The 18806-nt window shown below is 49.9% G+C and overlaps 1 protein-coding gene across 1 annotated transcript in view; it reads right to left on the reverse strand.

The window, feature by feature from the left end:
* The window catches only part of KIRREL3 (kirre like nephrin family adhesion molecule 3), a 441995-nt gene that overhangs the window by 38546 nt on the left and 384643 nt on the right, over nt 1-18806 (reverse strand). Inside the window, 2 exon segments of the mRNA XM_049778913.1 lie at nt 10858-11007; nt 13441-13590. Coding sequence (XP_049634870.1) covers nt 10858-11007; nt 13441-13590 — 300 coding nt within the window.

Here is an 18806-nt window from a genome sequence, read left to right on the forward strand (position 1 = left end):
ATAAATTACTTGAAAATTGGAGCCGGAGAGATAGCATGGAGGTAAGGCATTTGCCCTGCATACACAAGATTGGTGGTTTGAATCCCCTGAGCGCTGCTGGGTGTGACCCAAAATAAAAAAAATTAAATAAAATTTTTGTTCATAATGGCAACACAATGAACAATGTATTTAGAAAAATAACATCAGAAGTTCCATGTTTAAATAAAATAAAAAAATTAAAAATGTAGAGACTGGGGTCAGAGAGATAGCACAATGGTAGGGAGTTTGCCTTGCACGCAGCAGACCTAGGAAAAATGGTGTTTGAAAATCGGCATCGCATGTGGGCCCCTGAGCCTATCAGGACTGATTTCTGAGCACAGAGCCAGGAGTAATCCCTGAGTGCTGCCGGGTGTGACCCAAAAACCAAAATAAAATAAAAAAAAAGTATAGACTATTATAAAAAGCAGTTGTTGCTGGGAAGAATAAACACAATTAAATAAATGGGAATATACTCTATGTTCTTGGACTTGAGATAAAATTTTGTTATGGTATTAACAATATTTAGCTCACTTCAAATTGGTCTATAGTTCTCACACAATTTCTTTTAAAATTTTAGGGACCACTGTACAGACATAGGCAGACTGAATGTAAAATTTATATTAAAATGAAAGTAATTTCAAATAGTTAACAAACCTTTTGGGAAAGGAGAATCTTGGGGGAAACTTAGCACTCTGATAAAGGAACATAATATAAAAGCAAAGTAAACAAAATGGTGTGAACTGATATTTTAGCAGACATGTAATCTCCTTATGTTAATAAGCCAGAGACATTTTTGGTCAGCTGACTTTTGAGAAAAGTATGAAGATTATTCAGTATAAGATAATGTTTTCCACTAGATAATGCTGATAAGCACTGAATAACTAGATGTGAATATTTTGGTTCTTGCTTCACACAGGATGAGGATTTAACTTTAAATGAAGCATAAACTGTAAGGTGTAAAACCTTAAAAATGTTTAGAAGAAACTATAGAGGTCAAACTTTCTTTTCTGAGTTAGCCAGTGCTTTTAAATATGACATTCAAAAGCACAACCCAAAAAATAAAACAAACAGGTTTTGATGAAATTAAAAGATTTTGGATTAAAAATCACTAAAAATGAAGAGATGTCATAAACCAATGGAAAATATTTGCAGAATAAACAGGAACACTAGACTTGTATATAAGGCTGGAGAGGAAGAGAATCAATGGGCTGAATGCAGGTTTTGCAGGAAGGAGGCCTGGGCTTAGATACTACATTGCAAGGTCTCCATGGTATAGGTAGAACTAACCCTCTTAGCACCACTGGGTTTGTCCCTAAAAAAGCAACTACCATAAGAGACTTATATCTGAAATCTATAAAAAAAACTCTTGGTAGCCAGTCAAACAAATAATCCATTTTAAAATGGGCCAAAGCTGTGGATAGACCTTTTGCAGAAGAAAATGTGAAAAAATGGTTAGAGAATGTAGTTCATTAGTAGAGTAAGAGATACTTTGCATATACGAGCCCTTGGATTTTCTCTCTGGCAACTCCCCAAAATACACCAAAACATGCTCAAACTCTAGGGGGAAATTAAAGCCATATTGACAGACAGTAACAAGTATTGACGAGGATTTAGAGAAACAGGAATCCTTGAATGTTGCTGAGATAAACACGATGGAAAATGACTTGGAAGCACATTTAAAAGCCCTGAAAAAAAATGCTGTTTTTAAATGATCCAAGCTCCCTATGAAATCTCCCTATGAGAAATAAAAACACAGATCTCCATCTATAATCTAACATTCCAATACATTTTTAAATTCCACAAACATTTCAGATGCCCACCACCTGATGGCTTTATTCTGGATTGCGGCCACTGTACATTTGCTGAAAATCAAGTTGTCAATGGAAGTGGTGAACTCAATAGCAGTAAAATCGTTATAAAAAAAAAGGAAGGAAGGAAAAAGGCACCTCTCCTGGGCCCTAAATACTCGCTTTGCCCTTCTCCAAAAAACCCCTTAGTTCAATTTTTTTTTTCCTAATTATTGCCTGTGATGCAGCGCCCTCTGCTGGAGGAGGTAATAGAGGGGGAGATCTGGGGCAGGGCTAGATGATCTGGGAGCATCATCTTCGGGAGGGAGTCTTCCTTCCCGAAGTCCTCCGGGAGCCCTTTGCCAAGGCCACATTGGAACATGGGGTCCCACACTCACAAACCCACCTTTCCGTGGACTGAACCACTTAGGTAGTGGGCAGCCGCTTGCAGTGAGAATTCTTGGGCTAGAACAGCCCAACAGATGCAGCGTGTTGAGGCCTTGTGAGAGCAAGGCCTGCCAGAATAAAGCCCCTGAAGACTTTGGCTGATGCACACTCTCCCTTCCTGACTGGAGGACCCCTAGACAGTGAGGGAAGGGATTCTGGAGAGCCCTGGAGCTGGAGGGCAGATGGTTGGGAAAAAGGTCAGCAGAAGGGCAAGGTCTGAGTTCCAGTGTGGTAGAGTCCAGAGGGTAAATGAAGGCAGGCATGTGGGCTCCCTAGGCACCTGAGACTTTCTCAGATCCCAGGCTGCCTGAGCCCCCTGATTCTGGCTCCCTCCAAAAGCATCCAGCAGCTTTCTGCTGTTCAACCCCGACTGGTGCCTGCTCGGCCTCTGGCTGTCCTGAGCCTCATGGGACAGACTCCAGCCTCTGTCCATCCAGGAGGTTGCTCCCAGTAGCCTCTGTTATTGGCCAGGGTCATCCCCCCCCCCATCTCATAACCCTCCCCTTCACACTCTCAGTTCTCCTCTCCTGCCCATTTAGCGCTTTCCTTTCTCATTTCATGCTGTAATGGAGACTCATTGGCAGTTTTAAATCCATAATCTGCCATGAAACCCTTGTCTCAGGCACGGGATGAAGTCAGAGTAGGAGAGGAGGGAGCTATTCTTAGCGCATTAGGGCTCCCCATCCTGCTGGGTCCCCCACCCGCCACCTCCGGCATTCCGGGTCAGGGCCAATTCCAGAGGCCATACCCAGATGCCCAGGAGACTGGGTGCAGGGGAGGAGCGGTTCTCCCACCCCATCTGACAGTTGGTTCTCATTCTGGGGTCCCTACAGAGAAGCGCACCCAGTCCTGCTTACTCTTCCTAGGTTCACAGATCCAGGGGGCATGTGGGGTGCAATCAGTACTTTTGAGTCACCAATGCTTACAACAGAGGGTTCTCTGTCTCTCAGCACAGGGTATGGGTAATTGATTTGCCACACTGTGCAGTGTGTGTGTGTGTGTGTGTGTGTGTACAGTGTCTGTTTAGAAAGCTGCTGTGGGATGCACACCCACATGCTAACAAGGAGCTTTGCAAATGGCCGTGGGTCTGCTGACTGGGACCCTGTCAGGCATCGGGACAGAGGGCTCTGCCATTCTTCCCAGGGTGCCTGGAGACATTGGGGTCACGGCCACACCTGAGAATGCAACTGGTGGGGTGGAGTGAGCCTTGCTGGAAATGCTGATTTGCATGTTGCCATGGTCTGACCAGCACCCTGACTGCCGCTGATCTCCAGGGTCTGAGGAGAGACTGAGCATGGCAACGAGGTAGAGCAGCTGGAGGACTCATTCTCCAGGCCTCAGGGAGCACAGCTCCTTGTCTGATGATCTCTGTCATCCCCCCACACAGAGGGAGCCACTAACTGTGGGGTGTGTCTGCCCACATCTTTCCTGCTCCCGACTTTCCCTGGGAGAGAGGTCGTGACTGGTGGGACCTCACTCTCCCAGGGCACCTGAGCATGAGGCAGCCCCTGGCAGGTGGCCCCCAAGAGTCCAGGTACTAGTGATGGAGAATGCCAGGAGTGTACAGCAGAAGTAGGAGCCGGAGCAGGAGCACAGTGTCTGTGGGTCCCTCTGTGTGGAGGACCCGAGGGATGGGTCATCGGTACCAGACCCAGGGGGCCCTTCATGCTGGAGCTGAGAAGTGATCACTGGAGCTGGCTGGGACTAGCAAGGCCACTTCACCAAAGTGGACTGTGTGGCTTGCCTGTCCCATTCTGCATCCAGCACTCAGCAGCTCCGGTTCAGGTCCTTGGGGCCTTGGCTGTAACTTAGCATGTTTATACCCGTAGCATTATTTGTTACCTGCTCAATCATAGAATTCTCCATATGATATATACATTCAGACCCAAACATTAATCGATTCTTCAAGTACTTTCTAGTATTTTTAATCACAATATTAATTCTAGTTCCCGCCAACAACCTTTTACAACTGTTCCTTAGATAAGAAAGAGTAGGAATTATATAATTTCTTCTAATCAGCTGATGGTATGGCCACACAGACGCAAATACAGCCGCCCTACAAGCCATCCTTTATGACCGAATCGAATCGGCAACGTAGGCTTTATTCTAGTCATAGCATGATTCCTTTTCTACTCCAATTCCTGAGAACTACACCAAAATTTTATAACCAACATAAACCATAATAACCTTCCATTACTAAGCTTAATCCTAGCCGCTACAGGAAAATCAGCCCAATTCGGCCTACGTCTTTGACTACCCTGAGCAATAAAAGGCCTGACGCCTGTTTCAGCATTACTTCACTGAAGTACTATAGTTGTTGCTCTTGAGTTCCCTTCTCCCCATCTTATGTCACACCCCAATGTGAGGCCCACTGGGGAGAATGGTGGCTTCAGAGGGCTCCCCGGGCTAAGGTGGAGAACAGGAATGGGACACATGACCGGTACCACTCCATAACCACATGGCAGATCTGAGGGACCAGGACAGTGGGAAGATGTATCTTTATGCGCTCACACGTGTCATGCAGACACATATATGCATAGGCACACACATGCAATACAGATGTGTATGTGTATATACAAACAATGTGTCTAGGCAGCACTGCACATAGATGAGCAATGTGTATACATAGTTAGATACGCACACATATGCATGTATACCCACAAACATGTACACACAAACATGTCTTTACACACATGTGCACCCCTACCATATATTTGTGCATGGGTCTAGGGAGCATATGTACAAATTTACAGTATGCCTGCAAATGTATGTGTCCCGTGCACACGTACAATGAGTTTCTATGTGCACAAACACAATGTATGTGCAGACACATGTTTCTGGGACGGCCTCATGAACACATGTTGAGCAGCAGCCGAGTGGACCAGCTCTCAAGTCACTGAGCACCTGGGAAGGTGACTCAGAGCCAGGCTGAGAAGCTTCCAGCACAGTTAAACCAAAAGGGTATAGGGGGAGGGAGTAGCTAGAGAAGGGAGGGTGGGATTGCTTCTGGTTGGGGGCTGGGGGCATAGGCTGGCAGCAGGAGTGGGTGTTGGGGGCCAAGTGAGGAGTAGTTCAGGCTGGAACACGGGGAGATAAGGACACATCTCCCCTCCTCTCTCCCCATTCTGGCTTGTCTGCTGACCCTGCTTGGGGTGACTGCAGGGTAATGAACGTGGCAGGAGCAGGCACACAGCACAAATGAGATTCGGCACCTAAGACCAGACCGGGCCCAGCAAACATGCTTCATAAGTAGATAAGGAAATCAATTCTGCTTGTCTTCCTGTGTGGGTGCCTGCAGGATGGGGCCTGCCTGCTGTGCATGCTGGAGGGAGTCTGAGCAGCTGGTTGGGGCCATCGCATGGCAGAAATCCTGGTAATAACACCCAAAGGCATAATCAGGACAATGTTACCTGGCCCGCTGCATGCAGCCTTCTCCATTCAAGAAAGCCCCTGCCTGGGTCTTCAGCAACAGTCTATTGGGAGTGTATTCACCTTGCATGTGGCCAACCTGGGTTCTATCTGTGGTACAACATATGGTCCCTTCACTCTTCACTCCTCAGGAGTGAGCCCTGAGTGCCACTGGGTGTGGCTCCCCACCCTGCCCAGGGGTTTGAGGCCCAGAGCAAGGTAGCTGCCAGGGCCACACAGTCGGCAGCTGCCAAAACCTGGGCCCTTAAGTGCCCTGAGTCTCATCACTTCTCAGAACATGACACAATACAGCACAGCACAGCAGAACATACCACTTCACGTCACACTTCGTGTCCCATGACCACAATACAGAACATAACACATGTCTACACAGCAGTTCCTGTTCCTGACCATCTGTGGGTGCCCTACCCTCTGAGCTGTGTCATTATAAACCCTTCTCCTTTTGTACCAAGTCCTGTGGCCCACACTTAGTGACCACACTGATGATTCCCTAGAAGGTGCTTCCAGGTGATGCTAGGCATGAGGGGTGCGGAATGTCCCTGGGAGACCCAGTGGGGGACATGCAGTTGTCAACCTTCAATACAATGTGGGCAGTGTTGCCACCAAACTGTGTTCCAAAGCTGAGGGGCTGCGAGGGTGGATCAAACCATATGGTGCCCAGGAAAGGCTTCTTGGAAGATGTGAGGGTTGAGGATTTGTGCTTCTGTCAAGAGAAGCACAACCTGGGCAGAAGCACCCATGGGTATAGGTGGCATGTGTGTATGTTTGTGTGGTTTTGTGTGATTGGCAGCCCTGGAGCACGGGGCCTGAGAAAGCAGGGCATGTATCCCACGAGGAGCTAGACCTTAGCTCTAGAAAAGTGGCCTCACCCCTAAACTGCTCAATTGCCCTCACTGATGGAGACTCCTGCCCCCATTTCCAGGACAAGGGATCAGAAGCCAGGACACTGGGTCTGCCTTGCAAGGGGACAGATGATTTGCTGTTTTACAGCCACCAATCCAGGAGCCTAGGTTGGGGCTTGGAACTTTCGGGGGGCCTCTTCCAATGCTGGGAATTCAGGAAGCCTCTGCCCCGTGGCTTCTGCGGGGAAGTAACTGCAAAGGGAACCAGTGGGCTGTCATTTTCTGGGGTTGGGGGACCATGCAGGCTGGGGTGGAACTCAGGGCCTCATGCTTGCCAGGTCTGGCATTGGGAGAACATCCAAGTTAAAGGCTCCTTTGGACTTCATCTGCCACCCTCAGTATTTGGGGCTTGACATCGTTTAAAAGGACACCCTGAGTTATCTGAATAGATGTAGTCTCTGCCGTTCAATAATTCATGCTGATGTAGGAAGCTGTATTTCTAACAGGCGCCCTGAGACAGCAGAGCTATGAAGAGAAGGGGTCAGGAGGAAGAGGGAAAGGGGAGGGAGATTGGGAAAACCCCCTTTAATAATGAATGTGGCCTCTACCGTGCTTCCAGCCTCCTCCCCCCCCACACCTGCTCCACTTTCTTTTTCCAGCGGTCCCTAGTGCCCTGTGAGCTTTGACGGAGCATCAGAGGATTTGACCAGCCAGAGCTCAAGAGGGGCAGGCGGCTCTCTGGCTTATGGGTAAGAGTCTAGCCCCATATTCACGGTTGCACAGGTACATGCTGACCAAATTCTTGCTATCCACTTCTTACCTGCTCTGGGTATCCCACTTTCCTGCTTTTCAAGTTCTGAGACAGCTAAAAAAAAGTACCTTGCAGGGCTATTTGACCTCTGGGCTAAACAGTGTGAGCGTTTTTCCAGCCAGGGGTGTGGGGGTGAGGCGCAGCTGTTTGTGTATGTGAGTGTAGAGGCCTATACATGTGCACATGAAAATATGCACGTGTGATCCTGTGTGTTTGAGCATGTGCATTGCTCTGCATTTGTAGCGTGCATTGCATGAATGTGCATGACTTTAGTGCAGTGCATATGTGTATTTATGCATGCATGTTTGTGCTTATGTGCGCATGTCTGTGCATATGATGGGTGCTGCTCATTATTTCCACATAACAGATGAAGAACCGGAAAGTCCATCCATTTGTCTGTCCATTCATCTGCTCATTTATGTGAAGAGCCTGAATATGATGGAAATCCTCATCTGAGGTGCTGGCTGGGGGCAGCACAGGGCTGGGCCCAGTGTCAGCCTATAGGCCATGACTAGGGCACATGGCAAGTAAGCTGTTGGGAGTCTGGGACTGGAGTGATAGAACAATGGGTAGGGCATTTGCCTTGCATGTAGCTGACCCAGGTTCCATCCCTGGCATCCCATAGGGTCCTCCAAGCCTGCCAGGATTAATTTCTGAGCGCAAAGCCAGGAGTAACCCCTGGGTGTGGCTCAAAAAACAAACAAAAAGTTTCTGGGAGTTTCCTACTTATGTGCCCAGGACTCTTCCTTGGACGGCGAAACTCTGAGCTGGGCCAGTGTGGTAGTGTTTGCCAAGATGCTCAGAACGTGACGGGGCAGTGTGAGGTTTCAGGTTGGCAGGACACTGAGAAGCCTGCCTTCCGACCTCAAAGTGGGCCTCAGCCAAGAAAGAAGTTTCCTTTTCTGTCTGAGTCACCCCCAGATTTCCAGCCCCTATTATAGTACCATTTCATGGAGGCAAGGTCTTTGGGTCCAGACAGATCAATCTGAGAACATCTGATCAACCACCACTTTTAGTAACAGGGAGAGTCACCTGGAGAGGCTAAGTGCCTGGGCTGACATCATACAGCTGGCTAGAGGTAGGACTAGCCTCTGACCTTCAGGCCTGCCATCTGTCCCTCATCCCATGATCCCTAGGACACCCAGATGTTGGCTTCCACCTGGCCCTTGGCAGATGGCCGGGCCACAGAATACTGCTCTGCCAACACAGTTTCTCCTTTTCCTTTTGCCCTCCCTGCAGGACTGCACATCTCCACGCCAAGTCGGGAGCTGGAAACAAAATGCTAATTAGTGTGTCTGTGACTGCAGGCTCGGCTGCCAGTGGTCCCTGTTCTCCTACAGGCCTGCGTCCTCCAGTGCTGTCTGCCGCAAACATGGGCTTTAATAACGCACATCTGTTGGCTGTATAATTTCCCGTGTTTGCCCTCCTCACCCAGTGCTGTGATGGAAGACCCCAGGGGTGTCCCTCTGCTCCAGCCAAAGTGTTTGCTTTGCAATTTTGCCAGAATTCCATCTGATTTGGCTCCCCCATCTTCTGCAGGTTCTAATCAGTCTCTTACTTTATTTAATTAAAAATCTATCTCAGGCAAACACAGACTAAATTAGGAAGCTCTCTCATCCTGGGGAGGTGGGGAAAGCAACCCTCCCAGGGTATGGGCTGGGCCAGCTTCCCAGGCTGAGATATAGGAACACAGGAGATAGGGGCTGCTGGCTCTGATGGTGCCCCAGGTTTCTCTGGGGGGAATAACTGAGTTTCAGAGTTGGGGTGTCAAGGTTCAGACTCAGGCCAGGGCTGAGCTCACTTCTGGATCTCTCTGCTGGGTCCATCCCTGGCTCTGTAATCCCAGCGCCACCAGTTTTGTTTCCTTTCTTCGCACACTAAGGAGGCATCAAGTTACAGAACTGAGCTCTGAGCATGCTAAGTGGTCTAGTGGGGTCTGTTGTCTGGCTTAGTGCTCCGGCCTCTGTCCTGAATACTCAGCAGTGGAGATATTTCACTCTGAGCCGAGCTTCCCAGGCATGGTGCCAACCTAGCCGCTGACCCATCATGGACCTTCATACCAGCAGCTGTGGTGGGGAAGGGGTGCAGTGGAAAAGGGGGCCCCCTGCTTCTCATAGTACTTGTCCAGTATGAAAGGGGGCAGTGAGAAGAGCTCCTAAAATAGACCTTCAATAAGAACTGAGGTCTTTTCAGGAAATTTTGAAGTGGCCACTTCTGGAGATTCTTGGCCAATCACGCTGGACAGTTCAATGTCTAGCCTGGGGATTCAGGGCTGGGGAACACTCTGATTGGCTCAGAAATCCCTGGCCTATGGTGCTGGGAATTATTTAGGGTCCTGGTATGTGCAGTTCTAGCCTGTCCATTGGGCTTCTTTCATGCTCTGTAATGGCTGGTTTTACACACCTTGTTGCAGGCGGACAATTTCCTGTGGGACTGAGGGGTACTTATATGGTAGCATGATGGGATCCGGGGCCTCACACATGTCAGACATCTTTCTCTCCCTGACTCGTCCCTGACTCTGTAGCTAATGATTTTAACAGAAAGTTTGAGTGTCTCAGCTGGTGACTTGCTGGAACCTTGGGGTTCTCTGGGAGCAGGAGGGTCAAGTGCAGAGCAGAGAGGCTAAAACTTTCTACCTGCCCACCTACTCCACCCACATCCACACTGCCTGGACCTCTGGGCTTCTACCTCCAGAATCCCATCAGCTGACAGTGCAATCAGCCCCTTGCTTCTAGTCTTTGCTCGTGTTGGGCCAAGAATTTTTTCTCGGGGCTGGAGAGGTAGCACAGTGGTGTTTGCCTTGCAAGCAGACTCTGATCCAGGACCTAAGGTGGTTGGTTCGAATCCCGGTGTCCCATATGGTCCCCCATGCCTGCCAGGAGCTATTTCTGAGCAGATCGCCAGGAGTAACCCCTGAGGGCTGCTGGGTGTGGCCCAAAAACAAAACAAAACAAAACAAAAAAAGAAAGAAAGAATTTTTTCTCACTTGTCAACATGAGAGGCAACAGGACCTTTGTAGGAAGGTGCTGGTCCCTGATTTTTGTTTCTCATCCAGGACCACCCTCACCTCCCAATCTACATCTGAAAAACTGAGCTAGCATGCATGGAAGTGCATCGAGTCCTGTCCCATTCTCATGCCAATCCCATGGGCAGCTCTCACAGCTTCTGGGGAATAGGAGAATAGGAGCTGGAGAACTCTCTGTGGGTGATTTTGGCCACCCAATTCTTTCCTGTTGGGGGTGCTGGGAAACTCAGGTGGAACTCAGGGAGGCTCAAGGAGGTTCAGGGGGCCACTGTCTTCCCAATTTGCAGATCCTGGCAGAATAGAAACACACACAGGAGGCCTAAGTAGCTGGAGTGAGGCTCAGAGGCTGGAAATTCCCACTTTCTCCTTTCAGTGGGAGAGGGGATGGCAGTGGCTCGACTGGGATGCTTGGCCTGCAGGGCTGCACCCCAAGCCTGGCCAGAGGAGCTGTCTTGAGCTTCCTGTCCACCCACCCCCGCCCCGTGGGATGGACCTTACCCAGCACAGTGAGGCGCGCGGGGCGGGAGCGGATGGCAGCCTGGATGGCCTGGCACTCGTACACTGCGTCATCCTGCAGCTCTGCTCGAAGGATCTTCAGGTGGTGCTCTCCGGATAGATGGTTCCCCACCACTAGATACTGTGGGTAACCTGTGGGGAGACGCTTGTCATAGGGCGGGTGGGAGATGGGACATAGGAGCCCAAGGCTGGGGCTCTTCACAGGGAAGTGGAGACACTCAGAACAAAGCAGGGCGACTGCACCATGGGGTCAGGAACAGGCTTAGGAGATCTAATGGGCTCCCCATACAACATGTTCTAGCTGTTCAGGTCTGGCCAGAGATGCTGTCCAGGCAGTCATATGAGTCTAGTCTCAGCCCACCCTTCCTGCCTTTTGCTGGAGAGGAGATGGGAACAGGAGCTGGTCGGGTGCTGCTCTCCTGAGATGCCCCCTGTCCCAGATGGGGCCCATCCTGTGAGTCTATGGTATTGGGTACTATCACAGCAGGATCTCTTTCTCTCTCTCTCCTCTCCTCTCTCCTCTCCTCTCTCTCTCTCTGTCTGTCTGTCTGTCTGTCTGTCTGTCTGTCTGTCTGTCTGTCTCTCTCTCTCTCTCCAAGCATAAGTGATGGTTTTGCTTGCATTTACCAAATCAGATGGTGGACTGGGACGTGGATCCCCAAAATGGACCTTGGCTTTGGGAAACACAGGCAGGAGTACAGACTGGGAGAAAGGTCTCGCTCTTGCTGCTGCCAGGGAAGGTGGAATGACCAGGGTTCTGGGTGCTGGGGTCCACTCTGCTTGCTCTGCTCTCTCATATCCTCATATTTTCAGAGAAGCTATGGCAACTTGCCTGCTGCCTATTCACTATGGTGGCAATGCTGGGGCACCCCAAGTGGCTGGGAAGCTTGGTGAGAGCACCTGATTCATAATGGGCTCAGAGGAAGTGCTAGCAACAGTGTAGGGCTGCTGCCAGAAGGGAGGAAAGACTGAAGGGCTGCACTTTTGTGGGACTAGGAATCCAGGTCTCCTGCCTTTTTGGTCTGGGTACATGTTTGAGTCCATTTCTGTCTCCATGGTGACTTTGTTTACCTGTCAAATAAAGGTGGTGTGTGTGGGGAATTCTCTTGTCTTCCTGTGGGTCATGGTAGATTTGTGAGATTATTTAAGAAGCACTTGAGCTTCTGAGAAGGGAAAAAATTCTCGATTCTCAGGCATAGACTTATGAATCATCTCCTGTGACTGTGTCTCTCAGCTTGGTAGTGAGAGAGGGTAGAGCGGCGCTTCCAGGGGCCACATGGGGCCACACTGCAGAAACAGGGAGACTGAGGCTACAACATGGCCAAAGGCTGGCCAATAGCCTCAGTTATCACAGAGCAGGGAAGCAGGATAGCAAGAGCTGGGCAAGCCCTTCCTGAATAAAGGTCCAAGTCTTTCTGCTCTCTGTTGGGTCTGCCAGGCATGGAGTCATCTTGATTTTCCTGATGCTCTGGAGAGAAGAGATGCTGGCAGGTCCAGGAGCTCTCTAGCTCCTCTCAATAAGCAGCTCCTCCCTGAAGTCCACCATCCCGAAGACTTGAGTCAAGCACAAACATCCACGTGGCACTGCCTATTTGACAGCCCCTCTAGGGGCCTCCACTGCAACTCCTGCCCAGTAGAACCTCCATCTTGTACCCTATTGGTGAGGACCAGCCACTGGAAATTGGATAGTTCCCCATTGGTCTGGGCCAATACAGAGCCATGCGGGAAAGGAGTGAGGCTTGGTGGTTCTACCTTTCTCACTCCCTGTTGCTCCAGTTTCTTAGGGCAGATGTGTTCAGAGTCTCCAGCACTGAAATATCATAGTCTGCTATAGAGATGCTACTGTGTATCATGTCCTGTCATGTTGCTGTGTGTTATGCTTCACTCCAGATGCTACTGGCCATTGTTGTGCTTCTTCCAAATGTGTTTCTGGGAACATGTGGCTTTTGGCTCAAAATGCTCATTTCTCAACCATCATGTTCCTGAGAGCACCTTGGTTTGCATTCTCTTGCATCTGGATCTCCTGAGAGAAGTGAAGCTACTTTTTCTTGAATGACTTCTTCTCCTTTTCTTCTCCTTGGAGCCATTTTTTTTTATTCCAGGGACAGCTGACTATCCTCCATATCAGTGTATGACCTCTGACCTCTGAGTCAGATTCCAGAACCATATATGGTCCCCTGAGTAGCACCAGCAGTGATCCCTGAATACAGGAGCCAAGAGTAGCCCCCTGAGCACAACCCCCAAATAAAAGTTTTCCAATAAACAAACATTTAACTTCTGGAGTCAACAGTGCAGGAATTAGTGCTTTACAACAGACATCTGTGCAAAGTTGTGTTCAGGGCTCACTGAGCACCAAAGAAATGTTCATTTGTGATTCGCTTTTTGAAAGTACATCCCTCACTGTCCTCTGCATCCTGAACCCAGGGAACCCCAAACCCAACTCTGCCTAGGGGTGAAAGGGGGGTTCAGTCCATTTCCCCTGAAGATAAAACTGTCCAGGAGGGGGAGGGACTGAGTGAGGTCGAGATAGGGTCCAGCCTTTAGGGGACATTTTGGGGTACTCACTTGAGAGGTCCCTGCCCACACCCAGAGCCAGGCCATCTTTGATCCACAGCACGAAGCCTTCATACTCAGGAATGGCGCACAGCAGTGTCACAGGCTGGCCTGACACCACAGCCTGGTCCTGTGGCTGTTGGCTGAAGGAGTACACTTGGCCTAGGGGGAAGAGAAAAGTAATCAGTCTTGGAGAGGTTTCATGCTTCCCCAGTTTCCAGGGCTGAGCAAGGTGGGCCCAGGGACACAGTCTCCCCAGAGCACCTCACTCCTGCCTGAGGCTCCCTGGCAGTATCAGGCCTCCCCTGTAGCAACTTCCACCTCAGTAGCTGGAGCCCAGTCCAGCCCCCTGAACACTAGGCCCTAACACACCATAGAGATACATGTACACACAGATACATGCAAACACATGCCTGCACACAACACACAAATACACATAAAACACATAGACACACATATAATCACATGCACATATGTACCTGCACATACAACCATGAACAACAGGCACACACTTACATATCACATGTATACTTCCATAGATAAGCACATACATCCACAGAAGCCTGTACAGTCAATCACAATTCACAAAGGCACACATGTAGAAACATGCATTTACTGCAATACATAAACACATGCCATATACACACACAGACATACTCAGAGGCACACACACTAACCATTCTGCAACCTAACTTCAGACCCTGTTTTGTTGCACTAGGGTCATATGACATACTTTCCACAGACAAAATTCTCTCACATGGTGTCAACCTAACCCCCGCCCTACAAACACGCCTCCCTCACATTGTCACTCTAACTTCCACTCCAGTGGGAGTATATGGAACTCAGGAACAGTTTATTCTCATGGGAACCCAAAGGTTACAAGTGTCTGCTCCCCTCTGGGCCCCTTTCTTCCAGACAGTGACTCTGCAGCAGCCTGACTCTCACATTGTAACCCCCTCAGCACGAGACGTGCTGAGTCCTTCAGGATTCAGGATTCAGAGAGTGTTTCATTGATCATCACGCCCCTGACGAGCTGTGTAGAATGCAGCAGGCATTGTTCTCAGTATCGGGTAGCAGCTCGCCGATGACTCTATCCTCACAAACACACCTAGCAGGTGCCAGCTTCACCCATTTCCAGGTGAGGACACAAGGCCAAGGAGGTGAGGAGTGTGGCAGCCTGCTAATTACCCATCTACAATGGGAGTCCTCCTCTGGCTTGTTGGAACTCACATGATCCGGTTATCATCTGTCTACACCAGGAGTGCCTCCCTCCTCTAGAGTGGTATAGAACACACAAGTCAGTCTCCTGTCTATACTGAGAGTGCCTCATCTGGATTTGCATAGCACACTTGATCCAGCTGTCTATACTGCATGTCCCCATCACCCCAGCAGGGAGAGCACACAGGATGATGAGAAGGGGGTTCTGTCTAGGCCTGTGGGATGGAATCTGGGCCTTTCCTCAGCTGCCCTATGTTTATCTGGCTTCCCATGCCTGGGAATTACTGTGATTTCCCAGTTATGACACCAGAATTGGAGTAGCTGCTTGGGGACACCAAGTGAACTGTAACTTCTTTGTTTGGGGCCACCTCGGCAGTGCTGTGGGCTGAGTCTGCTCCTCAGAGGTCAGACTTGCAATGCGGTTGGACTTCAGAGCTCAGACCCAGGTGTGGGAGCTCACCAGGGCTGCAGTGAGAATCCGCAGCTGCAGTGGGGACCCAGGACTTCAGTGGGGACACAGGGCTGCACTGGAGGAGACTCAGGCTGCAGTGAGGCTGATGCAGTGGGAACTCAGGGCTGCAGTGGGGACTCAGAATGCAGTGGGAACTCAGATTGCAGTGGAGACTCAGAATGCAGCAAGGCTGATGCAGTGGGAACTCAGGGCTGCAGTGAAGACTCAGAATGCAGTGAGAACTCAGGTTGCAATGGAGACTCAGGGCTGCAGAGGGGACTCAGGGCTGCAGTGAGGACTCAAGGCTGCAGTGGGGACTCCGAGATGCAGTGGGGACACAGAGCTGCAGTGGGGACTCAGGGCTGTGCTTGTGCTAGACCTGTGATTTCCCAGACCAAACCCCCTTCTCCTTCATTCTGATACAGGCAGGAAAGGGCCTGAGCATAGGAGCAGGCCACAAGCACATGACAGGCTGGGCTACCACAGTGTTCCTGGACATAGGCTGTGTCTTGTCTTGGGTCCCAGAGTCCAAGAATCTGGCCACAGGGCCCAGTCCTGGCAGCAGCAGGCCTGACTAAGAGGCCCTGGAGAACTGCTAGTGATTGCTGGCCAAGGCCCTATGGGAGACTCTGTGGCAGGTGTGGGGTCTACGGCCTGATGAGATCGTGGCTGGGCCTCTGAGGAGTCTCATTAACAATCAAATTGGCTTTGAATTGTGGGAGGCAAACTTTTTATTCTGACTTGAGCTTTACAAATTAGATTTCATAGGACATTTTAATCAGCTCCGTGTGCTGTTTTTCCCCTCCTCCCCTCTCTGCCTCTTCAGGTTCTCTGTTGTAATTAGAGTATTTCTGGCACCAAAACAAGAGAGAGAAGGAAGGAAGAGATGAGAGAGGAATGGGCAGCAGGAAGATGGGGGAAAGAGCGGGTGGGTGAGGAGAGAGTGAGCACAGGGGAGAAAGAAGAGCCAGAGGTACAGGGAGGAAGGTGGGGAGGGGAAGAGGTAGGAGTGTGCCTGGCTGTAATTCAATTGCCACCCTGAGCCTTGGTATAGTTCAAAGTCCAACAATGGGTTCAAATGGAATACAGACTCTCTCTGACCTCTCTGATCTGACCTGAATCCTGACCTCTCTGGTCTGGGTGCTTTCCCCATGACACCCTGGGCTCAGAGAAGTTGGGTTTCAATGTCCTGACAATGACTTCAGACCTCCTGAAGGCTGGCAGGATTTGGGCATAGAAAGTGATTTTGTGGTTTTTCCCCTCAGTGTAGTAGAGACTCCTCGCTGTCAAGTTCAGGTTGGGATGTAGCACTGCACTGAGGGATACAAAACAGGAGATGCAGGATTCAGTTGCAACATGAATTGCAAGGCACCAGTCTTATTCCGCATGGGACCTAGTTGCTGGTACAGGATCATGAATAGCACTGATGCTAACCAAACTGACTATCTGCAAACAGCATCAATGCTGTACCGCACTGACCATCAGTGAAGAGCACAAAACTGCCAATGCTATCGCTCCAGTCCCACCAGAAAAATTTTTGATTTTGGTGTTGTGGAAATCACATCTACAATGATCAGAATACTTCTGGCTCTGCACTAAGAAAATCTTCCTGACAGGCTTGGGAACTCCATGGGGTTCTGGGGATCTAACCTGGGTTGGCTCTGTGTAATCACCTTACCTGCATACTATCTCTCCCGCATCCCAAGATACACACACACATGCACATATATATGTGTATATATATACATACATATATATGTTGGTTTTTGTGTCACACCCTGCAGCGCTCAGGAGTTACTCCTGGCTCTATGCTCAGAAATCGCTCCTGGCAGGCTCAGGGGACCATATTGGATGCTGGGATTCGAACCACCGTCCTTCAGCATGCAAGGCAAACACCCTACCTCCATGCTATCTCTCTGGCCCCATCCCTCACTGTCCATGAGGTTTTTCTAGGCTCAGGACCCTGAAAACTGGGGCTCCCACAGTACCTGCTACCAGGGCCCTCAGCTGGAAATGGGCTCTTTATAAATCGAAAGCTGAACTGATTCGAATCTGCTTCCTCTCTCAGTCACTGCTGGACCCGCCATGCCTGCAATCCCTGGGCCCCGCCTGGCTGGCCATGCAGAACACACTCAAATGTCGCCTTCTGCTCTGTTCTCGGTCACCATGGCAGGAGGCTTAAGAATACTTGTACCAGGGATATTTGTCGCCAGATTGCGGCAGGCCTGTCAGAAATGTCTCTTAGGAGAGTCAGAGGAGCTCAGGGAAGGAGGGGATGAGGTCAGGCCATTCAAGTACACTGGAAAGGGGAGCCCCAGAAAGACACACAGATCCCGATGCCCGAGTCTTAAACTCTGTGACTTTCCTGCTGCTCACCACATGGACTAGCAGAAGCTCTGGGAAAGCTCTGGATGGCGTGACCTACTTTAGAGAGCAGAGAAAGGGCAAGAGGATCTGTCTTGGGCAAAGATGGCTCAGTGGGGAAGTCCCTGCCTTGCTTGTGTGGCACTGCCCACACGCACATGACTGATCCATGTCTAACCCCTGTGCATGGCCCAGAGACCCCAAGTCCAATAGCAAGTTGGCACCGACACCAAGTGTATCTAAAGACATTGCATTAGCCACCATGGCCACGGGGTGATGCCAGTGCCTTGACAGCCACTAGAAGAGAGGGTACATCCAATTGTCCTTAGGCCCCTGCGGGGAGGGAGCTGCAAAGGACCCGAGGGTGGGGTCATCCACTGGGTTGAGGGTGTGAAACAGACAAGGAAGTGGGTTATCAGGAACCAGAGGGAGGGCAGCACGACAGGGTACAAGGGAGAATGAGCAGGGAAGCAAGTTGGGTTGTTTTAGGGAATGGGCGTGGAGAGGGTGCAGAACAGATGGGTTTCTGAAGTGACCCTAAAATACAAGCAGGGGAAGTGGGAGAGTTTCCCAGAATTGGGGGTACAAACCTAGAGCATGGAGGGCAGTTTTCCAGGAGGTAGAATCTTCCTGTCACCTTTCCCACTCCTGCAAACTAGCCTTCACCTGCTGCAGTGTCTCACGGATGACCCCTGAATTGTTAGCATAGAAACAGCATTGTTCTCCCAGAGCCTCCCTGCATTTTTGAAAAGTACACAAGCTGCAGACGTCTCTGGTGCCTTCCTATTTATTTATTGACTGATTGATTGATTTCAGGGTCACACCCAGTGGTGCTCAGGGGTTACTCCTGGCTTTGCACTCAGAAATCGCCCCTGGCAGGTTGGGGACCATATGGAATGCCGGAATTCGAACCACCATCCTTCTGCATGCAAGGCAAATGCACTACCTACATGCTATCTCTCCAGCCCCGGCTCCTCTTTTTTATAACTGAAACCCAACTACAAACATGTTTGTAATCATGGTGCTTAAATAAAGATATTATTATAAAAAAAGATGCTTGTGCTAAGGTCCCAGTATGTACCCATAATTAGGAACAAGACTCAAGGAGAGTCAAAGATTTGACTCAGGTTCGTAAGAAGAGGAGGGGGGCCCAGAGCGATATTACAGCAGTAGGGCATTTACCTTGGATATGGCTAACTCGGACTCTAGGTTCGGTTCCAGGCATCCCATATGGTCCCCTGATCCTGCCAGAGGTGATTTCTAAGCAGTCAGGAGTAAACTCTGAGTGCCATCAGGTGTGGGAAAATAAAAGAGGAGGAAATGTGGGGTCCTGGGTTCTGAATAA

This window comes from Suncus etruscus, chromosome 8 (genome assembly GCF_024139225.1).
Source record: "Suncus etruscus isolate mSunEtr1 chromosome 8, mSunEtr1.pri.cur, whole genome shotgun sequence".
In the NCBI taxonomy this organism is placed as follows: Eukaryota; Metazoa; Chordata; class Mammalia; order Eulipotyphla; family Soricidae; genus Suncus; species Suncus etruscus.